Below are 23,850 nucleotides of genomic sequence, written 5' to 3'. Positions count from 1 at the left end.
TCACATGGACACTTCTCTTAGCCACCAGACTCTTACTTCTGTTTCTGACTTTTTTCTGTTTCAAACTAGATGGTACTTTGGTTTTCCTTCTTTAACATGCCAGTGCCCAGCAGGTTTGCCAACCTGAGAGCTAACATGAGGGAAAAAATAGTCTTCTTCCATTCAACAGCATTTTAATAAAACTGTTTTTCCATCTTGGTAATCAGGTGGTTTTCTGTTCTGTCATGTAATACAAATGCTTGTAGTCAAATAATAGATAACAGCCACAAACTTCTATGATATTTTCAAATGTAACTAAATAGTTCTCTTGTATGTTATACAGACACAAACATATGTGTATGTTTGTAATCTCTCTGATGCCACAAATTATTTAGCATAAAGGGTTTTCTTTGTTAGACAGCTTACGTTCCAGAATCAGTGAAACCTGGTCTTCCATTCTGAAATATATTTTTACAGAAATGAAATAATTTCCCTTGTAAAGGCTTGCTGTAACCACACTGTACCCCAAAAGGACATGGTTTTTCAGACAGCAAGTCAGAGCTCTTTCTCTTCTGAAAACTGCATCTTTCATTTGAAGGAGATGTATTTTGCTGTTGCAGCTTCTGCCTTGTGTTTTGCAGTGACTCCTAATGTTCAAAGGGCATTTATTTCCTGATTTAAAATAGCATCATTACAGTTAGAGGAGTTCTTCAAAACAGTGGGAGGTTTCCTGGTGTTGAAAACTTTCTCAGCTTTAGAGTTAAGGTAAGAAATAAAAGTAAAGACAAAGTTAGTTGTAAGAGTTTAGGCTTCAGTTAGAAACACATTGAGAATGTTCCATACATGTTCTTGTTTCTATGTGTTTACATGATAAGAGGATTTCTGACTGCTTGATCTATATTTTCTTCCTCTGAATAATCCATTTCAGTCTTTTAAGCCATGTAAGTACAGGAATCCAGAAAGGCAACTGGACTTTTATAAGACATTTATGCACTATTTTGTGCATTACCAGCTTTCTGTCCTAGTCTGGACTATTGGACTTTTAATGTCTTCTGCTGAGGGCTTTGTTAATGCAGAACATGAGAGAAGTTAGTCCAGAAAATTATGTTTCATTTTTCCACCACAAAGAGGTAGTAACTATCTGTAAAACCTGATTTTTTAAACATAAAACTTGAAAATTCATATAGTACTTCAAGTAATTTCTTAGTTAAATTTTGATTAAGGTCTGGTTCAGGGTGTTGGGAATAAAACTAAATATTCCATGCTGGTTGTAATACATTAGGATATAAATTGTTGATTTGTCTGAAAGCACATTTTCATTCAGTGTGTGCTCACTGAAGATGAGTTAATGTTCCAAGGAGAGCTTTACATTTCATACTTCCAAAATATTTTTGCTTAGATTCCTTATGCCTATTTGATTCCCATGCTTCTGTCCCATACTCATGGCATCTGGCAGCATCAAAAGACAATCCCCACACATCCAGGTGGAGGCAAATCCAGAAGAGATCCAATTTTTAATTTCTGTACTACAGCAGCAGTGCAGGGGATCCTTCTGTTTGTTCTGGCAGCTGTCTGAGTTTGATTCTCCCTTTTCCATTAAACAGTTGGTGAGCAGAAAGTGGAAAGGAAGTTTCCAGGTGACTCAGCAGTTGGAAGTGTTAATGGCTCCCTTGCCAAGGACTTGTTTCATTTGTTAAGTGTGGTCCCCTAGAGCAGCTTTTGATACACTTCAGAGAATTTTATATCCAGTAGACAATAAATATAATTAGCAAAATTGTGTGCAGTGACATACATGATCCTGGTTAGTGCTATCCTTGCACCGTTGTTCAGACTGGTAATACCCACTATGCAAATAGATCAATGTATAGAAATCAAAGCACAACTTCTGTGAGAAGAACTTGCAGGTTTCTCTGTCTAATGCACAAGGGCAGCAGTAGATATTCAGTAAATGTAAGAGAATTTAAATTACAATTGAAGGCATGTGGGTAATGTAACATGTTAACTTTCATTTTACTAAATCTTTCTTTTTGTGAGGAAGCCTAGAGCAAAGCTGTGCCTATTTACAATTTAAGTAGGAATTGCAGCTTCCTGTGGTACACCATGGCCCCAGTAGGACTGAGGATGCCTTGGGCTGGCTTTAAGACATTTTGTGCCTTCATAAATAAAATAATGTGGTTTGGTGAGTGAAGAGAGAAAAGGCAGACTGTGCTGTTGTCTCAGCTGAGACATGCTGCAACTCAGGTTGAATGTCGGGCAAAAAAGTCAGGTGTCAGTAAGGTTTGTTTGTAAGACCGAATCCTGGCTGCAAATCATATTCTGAGCAGGATGTCCTGTGCTTTGGTTGTGTTCCAGGCACAGAACCAGTGGGGGAAATAGGGGGGTGTGTGAGTATTGTGGCGTAGCAGCTGTTAATAGACACACAGGCTGGACTCTTAGGACTGTACAGCTAGCACTGAAAAAAATGCCAAACTAATATTTATAATGGTGTCTGAATAAAATGATCTTTTATATTTGAACTGCTAGAACCATTCCTATGACACAGTATAATCTATATAGTCCCTGTTAGTAATTCTTTTTTCTTCAGGTTGCAATAGAGTACTTAATGTATTTAATTTTCTTTTGTGAGGAAAATGAGTGAATTAATCATCTAGAAAAGATTTTGGAGTTGAATATCAAACCAGATTTTTTTTGTCAGTACATTTAACTGGTATAGAATATTCTGTGTTCATTATAATAACCCTAAAATTACATTTCTGGGTTCAAAACTGGGAACAAATAGGACTCCAATTTTAGGGTTAGAAGCCAAATAGTTGTAGTAATTTTCCCCTTTACAGTGCTGTGGTAAAAATTTGTCAGTGAAATCTGGAAGGGGAATAAATGGTTTGTATTTTAGGTGAAATAAATTTTAAGTGAAGTAGATAGTTGCAGCTGGCCATAAAGTCATAAATGTCTTATGTAGAATTCATACAATTTTTTAAATCCCCAAAACAACTGTTCCAAGAAGTTGGATGAAGATAATAATTAATATAATTAATGCTAAATTGTAATTTTGTATTGTGTCCACTTTCATTTTATGCTGTTTTTTTAGCAAAATGGACAAAAACATGGGTATGAATATACACTACAAAGAGCCTTTTCCTGTATTTTTAAAAGCTGATAATTCTTTGAAATATTTTACTGAATTTCTGGGGAGATCATTTAACACCCTATTTTATAACAAACACATTTACTTTCACTTGAAAAAGCTTTGGTTTGAAGGGGCTACTATGGAATTACATCTATCAAGTCAATTCTTTTGAGTGGTTTTGGTCTTGCAGTCCTGAATGACCATTCCAAAAGCCGTCTGGGGAAGCTGATGTCATTTTCAGAGCATCAAAATTGTCCACTCTGCCAGAACAGGACTGGCTTTTGCTTTTTGCAAGCTATGAGGCTGCCACTTACCACCTCACTGCTCCAGAGTCAGACAGGCAGGGACTCGATGGGTTGTTTGAAATTTGGCTTCTTCTCCTCTTCTGTTGCCAGAGCACTAAATTTAAAACTCTGTGATGCTTTACTATGGCAGTAACGTGTTAATGATCACAAAAGCTTTTGAGCTGTTACTCAGTATCCTCCAGTTCCTGTACCTCAAAAAAATGATTCTCTAAGCAGTATCCCAAATCACTTTCTGGCAAAAATATTCCCTGTGTTACTGTCTTTTAATGATGATCTGTTGATATTCTGTTGACTGTCCTCTTTCTTTTAATGTTGACTGTAGAAAATAGGACATCCTGGGTTCCTTTCATTTTTCTCTAGACTGTGATATTTGATAACTGCTTGCAGACAAGGCTTCTGGAGACTGTGCTAGCCTGGAATTTTAAAAAATATATTGCTATTTTGCAGTTGCTGGGAAGAAAAATGAAAGCCATACTCCTTTTTATTTTTAAGGAAAAAGTTGTCCATGACAGACTGATTTTTGAAGTACAGAGATTTAGAACCTCAGAGAGGCCAGAATGGACCTTGGAAAATAATTTGCCATGAAAAAAAATATAATAGAATTGATGGATCCACCATTCCTCAAAATGTGAAGAATTAAGGTGTGAATCACCAGACACATAGACCATGATGTACTAGAGAGAATTTGCCAACTGTTCTTCCACTCTCCTAGCTAGTATTTCTCAAATTCCCATTTCATCTGCTATTGGATTTATGATGGACTTTTAAAACAGAGACCAATGTAGCTATTATTAGTGATACTGCTTGTTCATACAAGTCAAGAACTTTGGACTGAAATGTGAGATAGTCCCTGCCTGAAAGAAAACCTCAAATGAAACACAGAATTCCAGTGTCGTGAACACATTATTCATTCTTTTTGTTGTTCCTTTCAAAATGTCTTCATTTTCTATGATAGATGCTCAACAGCTATATGAGATCTTCTGTTGTAATTTTGTTCAAAATCAAATTTTAATTTCTTATGTTGAAATTGCTTTCAAGAGTTATAATTGCATGATTCTTCATTTCCCATAATAATCTACTTCAGTTACATGATGGATACAATATAGCTAGTCTTAATTATTGCTAGCTGATAAAGTGGTATTCTAAAATAATGATTACTTAAACAATCTTTATCTAATCATGACACTAATGAAGTTTAGTCTGAAATACATTATTTTATAAAACTGTAGTATGTCAGTAAGTAGTCGTGAGAGTAGAGTTTTGATTTTTGGCATGATGAATAATTAATGGTATTTCAAACACAAGATCAGTAATTTTGTTGACTTCCTTTTCATTGTCTTTTAACTATTTGGAGATTTCACAGTTTATTTCTTATCACTTTAGAATTTAGGTTATGGAAACTTCCTAAGCTGTAACATTCTGAATTTGCCACTGAATCCAAGTAGTTCAGAGCTTCAATTCTAATGAGGTCAGCGAGCATGGAAGCTTATTAGCACCCTCTGTGAATTAGGCCATACTTTCAGGTTCTTATTTCAACAACCTAATTATATCTGGGTTTGATATTCCAATTTACTAACTATTACTGACTCCTGTAATGGATAGCATGTGGACAAACTGCCGCTTCTGACAGAACCACTGAGAGCAACCAGCCTGGTAGCTCAGATATCTGTGAAAGCAGACTGACTGACTAGTAAAGGGCATGGAAAAGAGGGGAAAAAAACAAAGAAAAGAAACGAAGAAAAAGTTACTTTTACAAGAAAAAATACCAAGATGCCTTACCATGGTGTTTTCTACTGTTCTAAAACCAGCACTTTTCTGTATCAGGTCTCACCATCTTCAGTCTTCAGGTTAGTGCTTCTTATATTGCTTACACAGTCTGAACTACTCCCAGTAAATTTGACTGTGCTACTCTTGCTGATTAGAAAAAAGCTCTGTATCAGATAAGAGCCATAACCACTTTAGAGTGTGTTTTGTAATTTTCTAGCTTATTTGAAAAGTTAATGCTGAGCAATTCAACTTTTCAAATGGCTGGGAATTTTTCAGTGTTGATCAGAAGATAGTTTAAAAGGCGAACTTTTATATAGGAATGGGTTACATGTGACTAAGGTCTCAATGCCAAAGGGATCACATTTCTCAGTTTGAAATTTTTAAGGTTAAAGCTTGATATTTTTAAAACAAAGAATCTAGCTTTGTGTTGAAATATATTTTAATTTTGAAGAGCCTCATAAACTGTAATAATGACTGAGAATTATTATTACATATATTTTAAAAAATGTATGTAAAAAGTATTTTGATATGATTGGCAAAAAACCAAGTTTCTTTAACCAATTTTTAATTTTTTTTTTTTTTATGAACCTTGGGGATTTTTAAGATTTTCCTCCCATTTTGGGACAGGAGCATTCTTGGCAAACTGTTCTGCACTGTAAAATTATTACTGAGTTTTTCCTAATGTTGTATCACTCCTGTACTCTTCTGTTTGTTTTCTCTACTTCTGTGACTTTTTTTTACTGTATTCTTTAGAGACTCCTTGCTCAGTACACTGGGGTTGCTGCAGAGTTCTGTACCTCATATCAACCTCTCTGGGCAATCCTTGCGCACTCATTAAAGTCTTAAGTTCTCTGATACCTGTTTTTACTGTCAAGTAAACAGCTTTTTCTGGCTGCATTAGGCTTAATATTCTCTAAACTTCCACTATGATTTTTTACAAGAATTATGCAAATAGCTGAGCAGTGCCTGCCAGATGTGAGCACACAGGAGCACCTGCATTACATGGGGCGCTTCCTTTGGAGCTGGATGCTGGGACATCTGGAGGGAGGCATCTGTGAGAAGCTCAGCTCTTTTGTGGTTTGAATTCAGAGGCAGCTTGCACAAAAGAGAGGTGCTTAGGGGAACATACCTTGCAGAGCTGAGCTGATCTAGCTGTTCCTTGTTTTCTGCTGTCCGTGGCCTTGGGTACTTGGTCCTGCCTCTGTCCTTGGACTATATTTGGTCTGATCCCTGGCTGAGCTCACCAAGACAGCAGCAGAACACCCTAGCTGAGAGGAAGGAAAGGGTAGCAGAAGTGTTAGGCTGTCTCAGCCAGCTCATGGGGAACCAACATCAGATATGCAGTGGACACCGGGGGTGGACTGCCTTATAACCTCCTTGAGACAAATCCCCTCATGACTCCTGCCAAGTTCTTCCAACATTCTTAACTTCAGCAGAGAATGATGTTTAGCACATCATCTTTAAAAATCTGCTAAAAGCTCAGCTGTCATAGCAATCAAGTTACTTTTCTGCTCTTTATGCCTCTTTAACATTGTACCCTCATCAAATCTAACCTGCCTTGTTGCCAAAGTGTCAAGCTTCTTGTTTCTGATTAGCCTGTGATATGGGCCTTCTTTAATCCTCTTACTAAATTCTTGGCTAACAACAATTATGTTCCATTTATGCTGCTGTTTATGCTTGGGCAGGATGTGAACTTCTGCAGAATTAATGTGTTAACCTTCAAATCTCTCCTTAAAACTGCTTCTCAATGCATTGAGGAGCTCAGCTCACCTCAAGAGCATGGGAAATAGGGAGGAGAAATTAAAGGGTTTGTGGTTGCTCAAAGAGGTGTATTAAAATCCGCATCCCAAAATTAAAATTGTCAGGACAAGGCCTGAAGAAACCCAGCCTAACCGAAAATTTGGCACTGATTTTAAACTGGGACAGATTATGTTATTTCTAGAGGCTTCTTCGAGAAAAACATTCACTTTAAGTATTTCAGTGATGGTTGTGCAGCAGCCAACATCTCAGGAAATTGATAGAAAACAAAAAAAACCCCAAAATTGTCTAGCCAGAGTTTGTAATTAAAGTAACCTCTTTAACACCTTCTGGAGAAGTCTTTAAAAGGTATCAGTTGTTTTTATCGACCAGCTTTAACATGGCAGTAACAGTTTCATTTCCCGTATTTCCCAAGGTTGTATTTCCTTAGCCAGGCGCTGCACTGGGAGGTGTCAAAGGGGCTGTGCAGTTCAGGCACAGTGAGTGACCTGTCCACATGGACAGCACATGGGGTGACCTGAGTCCCCAGAAAGGTCCTGTAGACCTCCCCAACTCCCCATGTGCGATTGCATCACTCAGACTGTGTCTCCTGTTGCCTGGGATGTAGCTGAGGATTTCTAAGGGAAGAGCAAAAGAAAGAAGGAACCGAAAACTATGGGGAAAGCTTTCTGAAGAAATTCTGTGGAGCCTGCACCAAATATAGGAGCTTGTGTAAAATACAGCAGTAGCAAGGGGAGAAAAAGGGGAAGGACTTCCACATATGTGGATCAGCATGATTCCCATAAGCAGCTTGATCTGTTTTGGGTGAGCTCATTGTAATGGCAGTAACACAGAGATGTATGGTGGTGCTCTGGCTCTTTTGTGGTGCTCAGAAAGCCTACAGCTTTTTACCTAAGGTATTGCAAACAATAGAATTAAGCACATAGTAACCCAAATCTTTATTTTTACTCTGTGTTCTCTCATGTTATGATTGCAGAATTGCAATATTCTTTGTGAGTTGTCTGGTCTTAGAAGTGAAACTGTGAATTGAGGTGTTATCGGAATAGGAAAGATCCTATTAAATCCTCAAAAGTGTATGATGGGTGTGAGAGTAAATGGAGTGGTTATTTCACAGGTGATTCAGTAATTGGCATGTGTTGCAGTGCCACTGAGGATATATTGTTTACCATGGATTATCAAGGTTCTGCTGTACAAAATAATGGAAGAGAGTTTCAGCATGGTATTGATAAAATGTGTCTCAGAACCCAACTTCTAACTGATTTTTCTTTTTAGCATAACATTTCCTTTTAAGCTCATAGTTATACACCGAGCTCTGGTAAAGCTTTCCTGTAAATCCTTTCTGGTAAAGGATTCCTTTCCTGTTTCCACAGTTTGACCTTTTTCTCTCCCATTTCTTCTCAAAGCATATCCTGATCACACTCTGTAGGTACCATTGTCTGTGGCAGCGAGTTGATACTTGCTATCATTCTTTCAGCTGCTGCTTTTTCTTTGAGGCTTCCTCTCTGTTTGTCTTATATAATGTTCATTCATTTTTCATGCTCTTTTCTCTGGGGAAGCCTGTAAAGATATAGTAAGAGATATATGATAAATTTCTTCAAGTAGATAATTTGAAATGAATATCTGGCTTGCTTGGTAAGTGGGACAAGAAAAAAAAAAAGAAGTAGGTTTTGATAAATCAGAGTGCATCTGGTAAAGTCTTAATGCAAGAAAAAAACATCCACCTGTACTTCTGGGAGCAATGGTCAGCCCTCAGCTCCATCACCAATAAATCTGGCTTCAGTTAAATGAATTTCATGTTCCACCGCTGTATTTTATTGTTCCCTTAGGTTAGCTAAAACCATTGCTTTTGCTGCTGCTGCAATCAATGATGTTATGGAACTTTATAGTTCAGACTGAGCCAAAAGATTGCAGTTAACTATGTGTGATGATGATGAAAAAGTCAAACTCTTTCTCTCCATCATTTAATCTCACCTTGAATTATATGTATGTCACCAGAAACACAGCTCAGACATTGTCTCTTCATTATTCTGCTTATTTATATGATTCCCAAATAGTCTTCCAAATTGACAATCATCTGGAAATTTCTTCAGTATTTTTTGTTAAAAGTTGTTAGAAAATAATGATAAATTTTGAAGTTTTTGCAGAATACTACAGTATTCTTTTAATGGAAAAAAAACCCCAGCCCACATGGAATTAATCAATTGTCTTCAACACTATTATATGCTGATATTTATGTTCACATATATGATACCTAATAAATGACTAGAAGATAAATAGCAAAGCTAGTCCTCCTTTTTGTTTGTATAAAATCTTCTTCTAATACTACAGTTTCTATCACTTCCCAAAATTTCTAATGCTTTGGAAGAAATTCTTTATTTTGTGGGCTTGTTTCCCATCATTGCAGGTAAAGTAGGAAACAGCTTTGTTGAGGCTGTTTGACAGAATTCTCTCAGCTTGTGAGAGCCTGATAGCTAAAGAATAAAGCACGTTTCAGACCTGCAGCTGTCACTTGTCACAGAGGCAGGAGCTGTGGGTTATGCTCCCCAAAATAAGCCAGTTGACTTGGAGGTTACAGTGAAGCTGACCTCAGTGGGTTTGCTGCCTTATGCTGACAAGGGATGATTGATAGGAAATGAGAAACATCTCTTTTGGGGAGAAGGAATCAAGAACAAAAGGTTCCTACTGCCCTCTGCTTTTCTTGGGAAGAAGAAAGGGGCTCTCAGGGTGTTCTGACCCTGCCAAGGACCAGGGAAGAGCTACCAGCCCTTTGTTGCTTCAGGGCAGGCTGGCTGCTGGCTGATCTGTGGCCAGTGTTGGCTGAAGGTACTCCTCTTGCTAGCTGTGCTTGGTTTTCAACCCACAGAGGTACTCTTCTGCTGGTGTGAGGAGATGAGACTGCTGGCTTTGACAAACTGCCCTGCATTCTTGCTGGTGGTGAATTAGACAAAATGTATTCATTCCAGTTTGATCGCAGAACCTTAGATTAAATTATGTTTTTCTCTATTTTCTCATAAAAGAGCACATCTGCTCATGTGGAAATAGCTTGTAACAACACTGAAACATAAATTATTTGATGAACTGCTTAGGACTATTCACGTAATGCATGATAATCCTGTGAACATGTTAATGAGCGGCAATTCTCTGATGATTGAACTGCTTTAAGATGTCTTTCTACTTATATGTCATTAGAATGAACTTGGCCCTTCTAAAACATCCATTATTCATCATGTTCCAATGTTGAATCTGACTGCATATCACTTGAATTTACCTCATTTAGCAAAACAATCTATCCATTAAAATAGTTTGAATTATGTTTTCTAAATCAGAAAATCCCTAGTTTATATATTGTGTTAGTTATCTTTTCAAGTATAGCAGAGCAAAGTGTAGCATCCCAAATTGTAATTACACACTTTGTGCAGTTGAATATGCTAACTAAAACTAAATTGAAGTTTTAAGATGTAAGTTTGTTGAAATCAATGATTTTGTTAGCTGGAGAAGAAGAATTGGTAAAACAACTTGCTGAAAGCACAAGGTTGACTTTTCTTTCTGAAATAGTTGAGCAAAAATTTTTTCAGTAATCTGTTTTTTTTTGCATGCGTTTCTTGTCCTGACAACTCAAGAAGGAGAGAATTATGGAGTAATACAAGTGTACATATGAATACTTATCATAAATATATATTTTTAATGGGTTTTCCTGCTTTTCCCATGTATTCTTTCATTTTACAAGTCCTGGATCCTTTCACACACTGTGAACCCCATTAAATCTTACATTGGATTTGCTGCTCTTTGAATCTATGTGTGATAGTTGCTGCAGAAGTGGTTCTGACTTCCCAACAAGCTCAAGAGATCCATTCCAGGGAGTGCTGGGCTGCTGAATGACTCCATGTTTGAAGATTTTTAATCATATGTTGCACAAGCTCCATCTCCTTTAACCAAAAGAAGCTTTTGGAAGAGGAGATAGACTATCAACTAAATAGACTACTTGAAAAGTATCAGCAGAAAAAGCTTTTGTTTTTCAGTGTAGCTATAGATTCCCTGTTGAGCTAGTAAAATTCTGGCAAATAACAGTGGAGATGGGCTAATAACCTCCATACAAGCCAGAAGTCTTTATTCTCAGAGAGCCTGAGTCTTGTGAAATATGCACAAATATGTGGTGACTAACCTCTAATCTTTTTGTTTTGAAAACCAATCTAGTATTTTTAATTTTGCTTTTAAAATACTTTTTGGCCTTGCTAGGAAGGTAGCAAGGTAACACTTATGCTGGGCTTATTTCTCACAGTTTTTTGATCAACCATGTTTTTAACACATTCTATTTCATTCTGTTGCCAAAGTAAGATGTTTGGGCAGATGTGGGAAGTTTATGAATGCTTTTCTTATAAGAAGTAGTTACGGATCACTGTTGGTTGTACTCATGCTTTCACCAGCTCTTGGTACAATAAAAGTTAATATATTACTGATTAGCATGCAGACTTGTTAAAATGTGAATAAAATATGCATTAAAGAAATGGAACAATTATGTGGTGAGAGGAAAATACTGAATAAGATAGACTTTGAAATATATAAGTAGTATTGATCTCTCTGTGTTGGCCTAAGAATGTTGATAGAATCAGAATAAACTAAGAAACTCGACTGTGGGCTCACTTTTACAAGTTCTGCCTCTTCCTGTGAATCACAGTCTTTCTTTGTTCATAGCCCAGTAAATAAGAGTTAGTTTGCAATGAGTGAAAAATTAATTACAGTGAATTTTTACTGAACCATTTCAAAACTGTATTAGCTTTTTTGTCACCATTCGTTCCTTAAAGATTTCAGCTTTTGGGACATATATTTAGTGCTTAATCTATGTCAGTACCAAAATTGAGTTAGTGGTGCCTTAAGCTTTCGTAAACCTTTTAATGATTAAACTTCTAATGGTACGTTAAACCTTTCCTGCCAACTAACCATGATAATGTTTGTGGATATATTGCACATTAATGTGCAAATCAACCTTTAAAAAGCCTTATGGTCTTTATGGAAATAATTCTGAACTGTTTTGTATGGAGGAATAGTGCAAATAGTCTACAGTTTCTAGACAATGGCTGTTTTTAAATATGAATTAATGTGTGTGTTTGTGTATTTTTTTAATGCAGCCCCTGTTCTCCCTGGGGCGTATCAACAAAGCCAGACTCAAGGATATGGATACATGCACCAGACCAGTATGTCATCCATGAGGTCCATGCATTCACAGCCTCATTCAGCAAATCTGGTGAGTATTGAATTTAAAGGAGAATTGTGTTTGGTAAGCACCATCATCAGCTATTGCAAAATCTCTTAAATATGACTGAATTGAACCCCTAGAGTTCTATAGTTCACCTATTTGACCATCTTTATCATAAATGTAACTGGTAGTCCTCATGTATGAAAAAGATTTAAGTGACTATGAACAGTGGTAAGAACTTTTATGTCTGAATACATTAAAAAAGGTATGATATTCATAGAGCAGAGAAATAATTGAATTCTTTACCTACTTAAAACAAGTGGGAGATGCTTGGACATTGTTTTACAGGTTGAATTTTGATAATATGCTCTGTGATGAATTCATGCTCCTAGCACTGGACAAAAACCAGTGATCTCTTAAGATCACCCTGTTGGTTTAAATTAGTTTCAATTTTTTTGATGTGCTGATTTTGTGCTAACAGGTTTTGTGCCTACCTGTGTTACTTCTGCTTGTAATCTCCAGATTGCTGTGCCCTTTCTAATCCCACACAACAGTCATGCACTGACCTGTGTATGATGCAAATTTAGTTACCCTGGTGGGCAACTGAGAAAAAGCTTTATCATGAAACCACGGCCACATTGTGAAGTTCTTAACTGTGGTGGATGGGAATGTAAAGCTGGAGTGAATATTTCATTTTCAAAGTAACTGCTCATGGAAGGAGAGCTGAATGGTACCCAGCTGGGTTTTTTTAGGAAATTAAGTTTCTTTTTTAAACTCCCTATATAAAAATTTCAGTTTTAATGGTTATCATATTTTTAAAATCATATCACTGCCTAGAGATTTCCTAGTTCAGATCCAGCCACTTTTTACCTTAAAAATATTATTATTTTGAATTTTGAATAGATGCATTTTATTACTTCTGTCACCTTTTTTAGAGATGAATATATATTTAATTATGAACCAAACTTAGAGCTTGCTGAGCTGAAAAAAACTGTTTCTAAGTGAGATGAAACTTGTGGTTTTTTTATAAAACTCCATGACATTTTATATTGTAAAGGTCATGACTTTCTGTGTGGTGTGAGTACTTTCAGGCTTGCCAGATTCTCAGCTGTCTGGGGCCGAGGGGGCTAACTTGCTGGAAAGTCTGGGATCCAGATATGTGCATCATTGAGTGAGTCAATAACCTGAGAAACTCTTTGGACACCTGCATGACAGCTGTGAGACAGCTGATAGTGGAATCAACCATCGATTTCCAAGGATATTACAAGGCACTTTGGGAGCTGGCTGTTTTCCAAGAGACAAAATCCAGGAAGTAGGAGACCTGGAAGCCTGGGCTTTCCCAGCAGATTTGCTAGTCATTGGGGGAGCAAAGCAAGCAGCCCTCATATCCAGCAGACAGAAAATGGAGATGCCTGTAAATCTCAAAATGCACTTACCAGCTTTGGCAGCTCTGTGGGCAGAGAGATGATCACTATTTCCTAATACCTCTGTGTCCCAGTGACTTACCTGACAGGCTGTTGAAACAGTTCAGTCATCTTGAGAATCATCATTTGCCTCTGTTTCCAGAGCTGGGAATGTGAAGGTAATAGGAAAAGGAAGGGAGTGATGTTAAAGGATTTTAAAAATAAAGACTGACTTATTCCAATAGGTTTATTTTCCTTGTTGTGAAACTGTTTTCACTTGACATCATTATAAGTGATAATATTTTGTCATGGGAAAAAAATGAAAACGGCAAACATCATGATTTTAAACTGATTTTGGTGTTGTTAAAAACTGAGTGGATTTCCCTTTAGAAAATAAACCCCAAGAATTTCCAGAGAGAGGAAATCAAGGACTGCTGGCCTGGTGCTGACTGCTAACTTGCCAGTCTGGGGAGGAAGAGAGTGTGGTCTTACCACCCCAGGGTGATGATTCTGCTCCAAAAGAGGCATCTCGGACGCTGTTAGAAACCTGCCAGGTTTCCTGGTCTTCCCAGCTTAAGACCAGAATATTTTCATTAGCTTTTGTAGCTTATCCAGGTGCATTGGATATTTCACTCAGCTATTGAGGCACCACAGAGCGGTCTCAGAGTGTGTTTGGGGGAAGCCCCTGGCTGGGGATGTGTTTAAATGCAGCAGTTGGCGCAGACTGAAGGTTGATGACAGTCTTGGAGTGCTTTTAAAATGGGGTGTGGACATGCTGTAGGAGATGTGACAAACACAATGCTCAGGTTCACTGCTTTCAGCTGCCTGTGCAGGTCTGGGCTTGGAGCAGTACTGCCAGAGATGCAGTATTGTCTGGCTAGTAACAGAGGGAGGAAATACGAGAAATCTTTCCTTCCAGGGGAAGGAGTTTGGAGGAAAGGAATCTTAGAATAGTGACCTCAAAGCCTGAGCAGTTTTTGAGGCTTAACTGAAAGCAATGAAGCTGATAAAGTCATTCATCAGTGCCTGAGTTTTGCCAGGACATCTCTAGGGCAAAAGTGATTAATATCCCATGGGTTTTATCAGGGTGGAGATGATTGCAGAATCAGCTGCTGTTGTACATTCACTACTTTCAACTGAGTTGTTGTATTTTTATCAAATCTGCCCCCAAAAGTCATAAGTTCATTTTATAATCATCTTCACTAATCTCCTATAGTGAGAAACAATATTTTTCTAATTTCTAAATTTTCAAAATCTGCTTTATTTAATTTTGAGCTCTGTTTTGTAATAGACATGATCCTGATGCAATCTTTTGAATAGTTTTTTTTTTTCCCAGATAAATAGAATTATTTTCTGATTCTTAACTTTTCCTCTCTTTCTGTGAGCAGTTCTGCATAATGGGTGAATTAAATTGTTGCTTAGGGCACAAAGTGTTTTATAACAGAGAGCTCTGAAGGCCATTTTCCTCTTTGGAAAATAATGGGGTGTTTCCACATTGTTTGATATCCAAGAGTGGTAGGAAAACAAAACCTATGCTGCAAGTAGGCTTTCCCTAACAGCTGCTGTTTGTGTAGGACACTGCAAGTTACTGCTCTTTGCAAGGAGCCATCCATAGAACAGGTATGAATTTGGGGTGAAGTGGAAATACACACCTGCCAGCCCAGAACTAGCTGGAGGACTGATAATATAATAGCTGGATTTCAGTTCTTCACATGGGCAAGACTTACTGTTCTGTCTTAGCAGTGGGTGTGAGACAGACCTTTGAGGAGGTGGGAGATAAGTGAGTTTTGACTCTTTTAGAGAACTCCAAACTTACACCCTCGTGTAGCTTAGTACCCGCTAAAATCACTACTGACAGAGGAATAATTCACTGAAATGCATTTTAAAAATCCCTGCTTTGAGTCCTTTAGGCATTGTAATTCTCGATTATATAGCCCAGACTACACTCTGCAGTGATAATTAGGCATTAAATGCTAACAGGATTATTATGGAGATTTCTCCTGACAGCCATTTAGCACCTAATTAGGTGTTAAGGCCATAAATTTAGGTTTCTCAGCAGCATTTAGGTCCCTAATAAATTCTTTTAAAGTTTGAAATTGCAGGCTTGTCTTCACAACTGTGCACCACAGTGATGTAAGTCAAGCTGTCTTCAGGAGACAGCAGCATCATGTCCTTTTGCCATGGTGCTCTAAGGAAGAGTGAGCATCCTTCTGAACGAGCAAAACCTCTCTATTTTTTCAATTCCATGTTAGTTTAATAAAACATTGAATCTCTTCACCAGCCTTTTCCCATTTAAGGGAGACCTATAGGCGTGACTCTAGGCAAAATCCACTTACTGCCTTGTACTAGATATAGACTTGCTACCATTTTTCTTAAATGAACCAACCCTCTTTTGAAATAAATTGCTTAAAGGTCTAACTGCTGCTGAGTTTGTTGTAATAGCATATTTTTCCCTGCTTTTTTGGGGTTAGTTTCAAGGCTCAGCAGTGAGATCAGTTGAAATAGTTGGAAAAAATAAGATTCTGAAAGGCAGAGAGCCTTTTGACTGCTAGTTATCTACTTTATGAATATTTATGGAATTTTTGGTGATAATAGAACCCAAGCAATTATATACTGTCATGTATTGCATTAAAAAAAAATAAATCCTTGTTTTCATTGAGTTCCATGCACACTTGGAAGACATTAAGGAGCCATGAGGAGAGCAGATAACCTCTGGTTTGAAAGGTGCTCTTGGTCACAGCCTGTAGGTCAGCAGAACGACAAGGCATGGCAGAGAACAGTCAGAGAGCGCAGGACTCAAGTGCAGATCAGGGTAGACTTACCAGGAAACGTGGTCTCCAATGGTCTCCATTTTCTCTCTGTTTAAACAGGAGCTGATTTCTCTGCCCTGTTTAATTTACCAGTGATAAAGGTAGAGACAAGACTAAAAGTCCATTTCTAGCATGGGAGCAGTAATGATGAGTTGCCCTATAGAGTTTGGATTGAAATATTCCACATTTCCAACATGTGACAAATGGCCTGCTCACTCCATGTGGAGCAATCTCCACCTTTTTAAAGAATAGTTTCACTAAAAACACTCAAGCCCGCATATGTATGATATGAACTAAAACGAATCCAGAGCTGTTTTCTTGAGCAGTTTGCTGTCTTTTAAAAGGCTCAGACAATAGTACTAGGTGTGAACTCACACCCTGACTGTTTCTACCTTTTTTCCTTTTTAAATTACTGTACTAGAAAAATTCAGCTGCATATGGTAACATAGCAAAAATTACCGGAAGGGAAATCGGATATTATCAGTGATGCTTGAACTGCTTTTGACTTCTGTCAAGAGCCAGGGTAAGGAAAAGAAAGCACTCTTGGGAATTTTAAAATGAACTAGTTTTATTCTGCTGTTAAGATACAAGGGGAGTCTGTTCTTCCTGACTTTGAAAATGCACTTCGAATTCCAGTAAATAATGGCATTTTATTGGTTGAGTGAAAATAAATGCTTTGTTTAGAAAAATAAAGAAAAAAACCTGAAAGCTTGTCTTCTAGTGGGCAGGGTTGTAAAGAAATTTCTCTTAGCTAATGATGGGGCTTCATGTGCTAAATTTTGTCTGAATTTGAAAATACATGTATTCATTGAAATTATTTTTACAGACTTTTTAAAATCTTGTTCTTCCTTTAGGTAATAATGCATTCATAATCCTTAATTCAGGTAAAATCCTAATGGAATGAAGGACATTCAGTGAGATGAAAAAGTTAATGGCCTGGATGAAGACTGTGTTTCTTTTTGTAGTGAAGGGACAGGAGAAGCTATTTGTGAATCATGCTAATAGGGAGCAGGAGCAGAGCTAGCCTGGCTGGATGTAATGAACTGTTACTAGTGAATTAATGAGACAACAGCTAGAATATGTCAATATGCAGTGAATGGCTTGAAATCTGTTTGTTTGAAGCCATAAGACAATGTGAATTACCAGAATAATTATTTTGCTAATCAGAACAAGGGCCTGTATTCACTGTATATTTGACAGGATACTGTTCCTTTTCAACGGTAACTTCAGATTTCTCTCACTTCTTTGCTCCCTCTATTCTTTTTCCTTCTCTTTTCTTCTTCTTCTTTGTGCAAGAGAAGGAACCAAGGAATCTTAAGTCTAGACTTGAGACGTTACAGTCTTGTTTTCTTTTCTTCAACAGAGAACATACAGAGCTATGTATGACTACAGCGCTCAAGATGAAGATGAAGTTTCCTTCAGGGATGGTGATTATATCATCAATGTGCAACCAATTGATGATGGCTGGATGTATGGTACTGTTCAGAGAACTGGGAAAACAGGAATGCTTCCAGCAAATTATATTGAGTTTGTTAACTAATTTTTGTCTCTAGTCCTTTGAGCTTTGTTATGATTTACTTAAAATCTAACCTTTTAGAAAAAAAATCAGAAGAATCTTTTAAGAGTTCATGATCATTACTTTATCACTGCTATAACAGTTTGCATTCTCACTCAGAATCCATTTTAGAGTCCTTTAAAGAAAAAATAAATAATCCACAACAAATTCAGAGTTTTGAAAACAGCATTGCTTATAACAGTGCTCTCTCAAAATGAAAAACAAGTATGGAAGCCTGGTGCTGCCAGTCCTATAAAGACTTTGGTCAATTAACTTTAAAAGGGTAATGCCTTTTCCTTACACCTCAAAGACATTATAACCATAAAATTGGTTAATTTCTTATGGCACTCTGAAGTCACAGGAGGTTAACACATTGAGTTTGAACATATCTTCAAATTCTTAGGGAAATGTTAAATGTTTAAGCAGTTAGCTTCCTAATAAAAATTTTGATGTTGAGTAGATAATTCAGTCATTTAAATTAAAGACAAGTAACATATCAGTAAAAAAACCCACAAATAAAATCCCCTACTGCCCAGCAGCCTTACAGTAAATATGTCTATTTTGACAGCAAAAATTTCCTGACTCTCGCATATCCACATTTATTCTTGGATTACCCATTTTTTCCTTGTTTCCAAGCGATCTATTAGCTTTGTTTCCATCCTAATTCATCAGTTTTATCCAGGTCTGGATCCATGGTTCTTCAGTATCTTTTCTGCAGAAGATTCCTTGCAAAGACTATCTAAAATATAAAACCTGTCAACTCTTCTGTTTCCGTGTAATAGTACTTAGCATCTAAATAGAAACTTCCATTAGGGCAACGTACAACCAATACTTCATGTTAGCTCTTTTACCTGTAGTGCTGTAAATAAATACCCCCGGTGCTGTGCAGTCCCACAGAGCCTGCAGTCACATCCCGTTCTCACCACAGCTATCTCGCTTAATGGCTGCTTTGCTGATGAGCTGTGTGCCTCCCCCTGCTGCAGAAACTCTTGTGCCTCCGTCCAGCAGTGGAGGAGAGCTCTGGTTCTTGTAGTGCATCTCAGATCAATGGCTTCAGTTTGCTCCCAAATTCTTGGTGATCCAACGGTGGGTTGTACGCTTGCCAAATGATTAAATATGGAGAAGAATTATGTTTTCTTTAAGAATTATGTTTTCTTTTAGTGACTTAATCTTTCTCATAACTGACATCAAAGGGAAAGCTAACTAAGCAAAATCCAGCATATTCTATGCCATTATGTTTCAGTTTAGCCATCTGTTGAAAACAGTAAAAATATTCTGCTGACAAACCTTCACATGTGCTATTTGGTGTCTGTTAACTTAGGGCCAGAATTGAGAGATCCAGGTCTCAGATGTGAGGCTGGCAGAGGATCTGACAGCTGGTGACACAGTGGATCTGTAAGAGGGATTTTGTCAGCAGGCTTGGGTCACAGGCAACTTGGTTTTGCTTTGGCTGGGTACTGCATTCCCTCACAGGGAGAAATTGTGGAAGGAAGGACAAAAGAGTTAAAGATTCATGTGAGAGATTATTCACGTGGATGCAGAGATGTGTAAGGAAGAAAACGTTTTTCCGATCAAATAATTTGTGGAGTTCAGCCATGTGCTAAGAAGTTAAGTTTGGAGTAGCCCTCAGAATATTGAATCTGCACTGGCTTTCTTTCATTTCTAAAATTTTTAAAGGAGAATTTTATATGGAGCTTTTAGACAATTTTATATTTCTCATCTCACATAGTAGGCAACACTGAAATAACTGTTTAAAAAATAAATAAGGAAGGCAGGATGGATTTGTGAATGTGACATTTCAATGATGTCAACTGAAAGTTGTCAATGCAAATACCTGCAAGTTCTATTTTTGCAGACAGTTTTTGCATACAATTCCCAAAAAATTGGAAAGCTTATGCAATTTTATTTTGGGTCTTGCTAACACAGGGATGATACCAGCTGCCAAGCAGAATGGAATGACTGCATAAAAAAGAATAAATTAAAAAATGTCCATGACTGTTGAATTACCTGTGCTTTCTTGTCAGCAGCCTAATTTCAGGCTAAAGCTGTCCAGGAGTATCTAACTTCAAAAAATGTGTTTTGAAAGCAGAATTCTGTGACTGTAAATATGCAATTTATATAGTTGACTGCTGTGATTTAAAACTCTTGCAAGTTTTGCATAAGGAGCTGCTCTTGCAGCAGACCCTTGTGCATTACTGGCGACACCCACATGAAATCAGCAGGTCAAATGGCTTTTTTAAAGGCTGATGTGGTATGCTGAGCTAGAAGCTCTGAAACAAGCAGTTTGCTTCTGTGTTGGTTTTCATCACTGGCCATCAACAGCGAGGAAAGGAATTTCATCTTCTGCTGGCTGGCAAATTTTTCAGATGATGCCTGAGGCACAGTTGGCTGTCACTGCTGTGCTGCTCTATTAGCTGTGTAATGCTGACAACAATAAAAACAAGATGTCAGTTTGCTAACCAAATAAGAATAAAAAAGAAATATAGAGAATGTCTATATGGCATCAAGTTGCAATTTTTAGGGACTTACAAAACATAGTCTCTACCTGTAAATATACAATAATTCTTCCTAAATGAGGAGACAGCTTTCTGTGTTGAATACTTTACATATAGAAGTTAATCAGAAAATGAGCATTTGGTGACATTAGAGAACTATGTTATGCTGAACAATAGAAATAAAATTTCCTTTATGAATTTTGAATATTCATTAGCCTGGCAAAGCAGCTAAAGCAATTTGTAAAAAATAAAAGGTCAAGAAAACAAAACAGTATGTGAATTGTATTTCTCTTGAGAATGGTATGTCAGCAGAATTACTAAGATCTGGTTTAAGTTACTTATTCTTGTAGTCAACTTTTTTGTCCTATATGCTTAGAAATTCATATTTATATGGAATGGTTCCTGCTTTTTGATATAAAACAAACTTCAGTGTGATTTTGCAGCTTTGTTCTAAGCAATGCAAAGGCCCAAAATTATCAGAATGCAATTATAATTTTTTTTTAATAAGAACTAAAATTTGTAAGGCAGGGAGAGTAAGTCATGAACTAAATTGTGCCAGCACACGTTTTTTAAAGCATATGTTGGGAGACTGTTACGTGCAGTGTGATATAGGGGCGAAAAAAAGTTAAATGCTGTCTTGTCATCTTTAAAGTTTATACTCATTTTTAGCACAGCATGTTCCCCTCACTGTTCTTTCTTCCTGTAGTTAACATTTTTCTGGGGAAAGGAAAGGGCTTTTAAGGACTTGAATTTCTCAAGCTGTTCCAAAGTTCAGGTTGGAAGTCCATGTGTTCCCATTTTAGAAATAAAGAATTCTGTAAAGAATGCTGTAATTCTTGCTAACACGATTATAAATGTAGAAAACAACATGGAGCATATTCATGCATACTTACAAGAACAAATGGGTGCCTTGCTTTTCATTACTCTTTCTTGCCTGGCTAATCTTCATTTTTTTAAACAAAGCTACGTACAGGTACTGCAGTTGTAATTTTTCATTATGGAACATTAGCATTTAGTCTTGATGAAACAGGGTTTTCTTGATTACATTTGACATACAATAAACTACTTCAGCAGATTGGGATTTGATGGAGAATCACCTCCCATGGATTATGTTTTTGACAAATGTGTCCCTGCCGAGTGTTTCTTGGGGATGTGGAAGGTCTCCAATACTTGCTAAAGGTAATAATTCTAGTTTTTATTGTACAATGACTGCGTGTCATCTTGTACAATGAAAAAGAAATGACAAATACAGAGGTCTTTGGCAGAAGGTGGTACAGGGTATAAAGTCATAGATTTTTATTAGGTTGATTAATACTCCATTTAAAATATAGAATATGCTTTAGTTAGTAAATGTTTAAATAATATACTGAAACAGACAGAAGATGCTGTTGAAAGAAGTCCTCCAAACTGATGTGCTGGCAAATGCAAAGTACTATTGAGCTGTAGAAGATGAAACCATTTTGCAATGCTTTAGTGATTTTCTCCAGCTTTATGCCATAGGAACCCCATCTCTCCTTTGGAAAGAAAACCTGAAAGCTCTATTTCCTAAACTGCCTGCACTACAACAGTATATTCAAAGGAATTTCATATGCTTCTTGTGTCTGATAAATAGAATTTGCATATTGTACTTAAGTTGTAATCCAGTTGTTGTTGACATTTGTTTAATTATTATTATTTTAGGGGGGAAAATAAGCTATACTGTAGCATTTCAATTGTGTATTTAATATTACTATTAGAAATTGCTAGACCATTGGAAGACAGCAATGACTGTACTGACATTGATTAGCATGATGTGGAAAATCTCTCAGCTGTTGGTTTTTGCAGTGTGATATAAAAAGCAAAAATGAACCGCTGTGCAGTTTGGCTTATGTTTGCTTTAAAGTGTGTAAAGTTTTAGTTATTTTGCAAAACTGTACTGTATTTGGGGGTATACAGTTATGAAGGTAACAATTGTTTTTCAAAGGACAGATAAACTTACTCTTGGTTCATATGATGTATCATCTTAATTTGGCTTTTGTTATGCAGAAAGTTAACACCAGCTATTAAAATATATTTTAGTAGAAATGCTTTAATTCCTGTTTCTTCCTCTACACTGTGAATATTTAAGCTTTGGTGGACTAGAGCAACATCATGCTGCCCAAAGTACTAACCTATGCAACCTAGTTCACATTTTAGTTGATGTCACAGTGGATGTAACATAACAATTTATTTTGCATAACATTAAACTTCATTCAAATAAAATATTAAACCCAGCACTATGTATGTATTATATTCATAAACAACACTCTGTAAAACTACCATACCCATTAGTGTAAGCTCTCAAAGATGGATGTTGCTTTAACTAAGGAAGCTTTGAGTTTTCAAACTTAAGTAGAATATTTAGCACTATTTGTCAAGCTTGATCTCAGAAAATAGTTTTCTAAAACACTGTTTTATTTCAGACATGGCCTCTCCTTAAAAGGTTAATTTGCCTTTTTCAGTCTGCATTTGTAACCCTTCAACAGAACATCAAGTTACATTCCATGACCCTTGGTTTATTTAAATAAGCAAATATAGTAAGTGAAGGACGTCCACTGTTTTAATTGATACTGGTTTGCTTGTCTTTGAATGAGAATTTGGTTAGGTGTGCTCTCAGTTCAGCACTAATAAAGAAGATTGCATTGCTGGCTTCTTTAAGACAATTTTATGTACAAATGTCATCTTTATTCATTTGCACAAGTAAATTATTTTTAAAACATGTAAGAAAGTTTAAGGTAAAATAAAATGAAGAAGTATTTTGGAACTGCTCTGCCTGTAGTTGAAGAAGATTATTATGCTTAGGGACACGTTTTATTTATTTGAGTATTCAGTGTAAAGTACAGTGGACTGCATTAGAATTTTTATGTTCTTGTCAAGTGTTGGTTTGAAGAAGAGCAATGTATGAGGACAAATGGCAGCTACAAATGGAACTGATTAGTTCCTCCTAGGTAAGTGACATGCAGTTGCTACCATATTAATTTCTCCTTAAGAAATGTGCTAGCATTTCATATGAAGTTTAATTGGTTACAAAATTTTGATTCCCTGTTCTGTAGTGCTTTTATATATTGAAATCCTGTCAGTATAGAAATATACAATCTTTATACATACTATAGCAAACAGGAGTTTTCAATAAGATAAATATTTAAGAGCTGCCAAAATGGACCTTAAGCACTTGGAATGTGTTTTATTTGAAAATCCCTCCATAATTTGCTAGAGGAACTGAAGTGCTTTTCTGTCTTAGTGGCCCCATAAAATATAATTATCAAAAATATCTCTACTGGCACATGAAATTCTCATGGAAACCCTCTATGCTGTGCATTGAAGAACTCGAGAGTTTCAAGCTATCAATGTTTATGGCATGCTCTTATTTCTGCTCTGTCTCAGAACAGGGTTCTGGATTTTCTCTGGTGTGTTAATTAGCAAGAATAAGCTCATGCAC

General features: G+C 36.8%; 1 protein-coding gene across 4 annotated transcripts in view; it reads left to right on the top strand.

Moving 5' to 3' along the window:
• Positions 1–22,645, top strand: part of NEBL (nebulette) — a 247,478-nt gene extending 224,833 nt beyond the window's left edge. For 2 of the 4 annotated variants that reach the window (XM_086860323.1, XM_086860318.1), the window contains exons 6-7: positions 12,063–12,178; positions 17,707–22,645. In XM_086860323.1, the coding sequence (XP_086716449.1) occupies positions 12,063–12,178; positions 17,707–17,883 (293 nt within the window). In that variant the 3' untranslated portion in view covers positions 17,884–22,645. The remainder of the gene's footprint in view (positions 1–12,062; positions 12,179–17,706) is intronic. The other 2 variants (XM_086860331.1, XM_086860312.1) reach the window with 1 other exon arrangement.
• The last annotated feature ends 1,205 nt before the right edge of the window (positions 22,646–23,850 follow it).

Source organism: Cyanistes caeruleus, chromosome 1 (assembly GCF_971803275.1).
Source record: "Cyanistes caeruleus chromosome 1, bCyaCae1.hap1.1, whole genome shotgun sequence".
Lineage (NCBI taxonomy): Eukaryota > Metazoa > Chordata > Aves > Passeriformes > Paridae > Cyanistes > Cyanistes caeruleus.
This window is presented reverse-complemented; position numbering and strand designations above follow the sequence as displayed.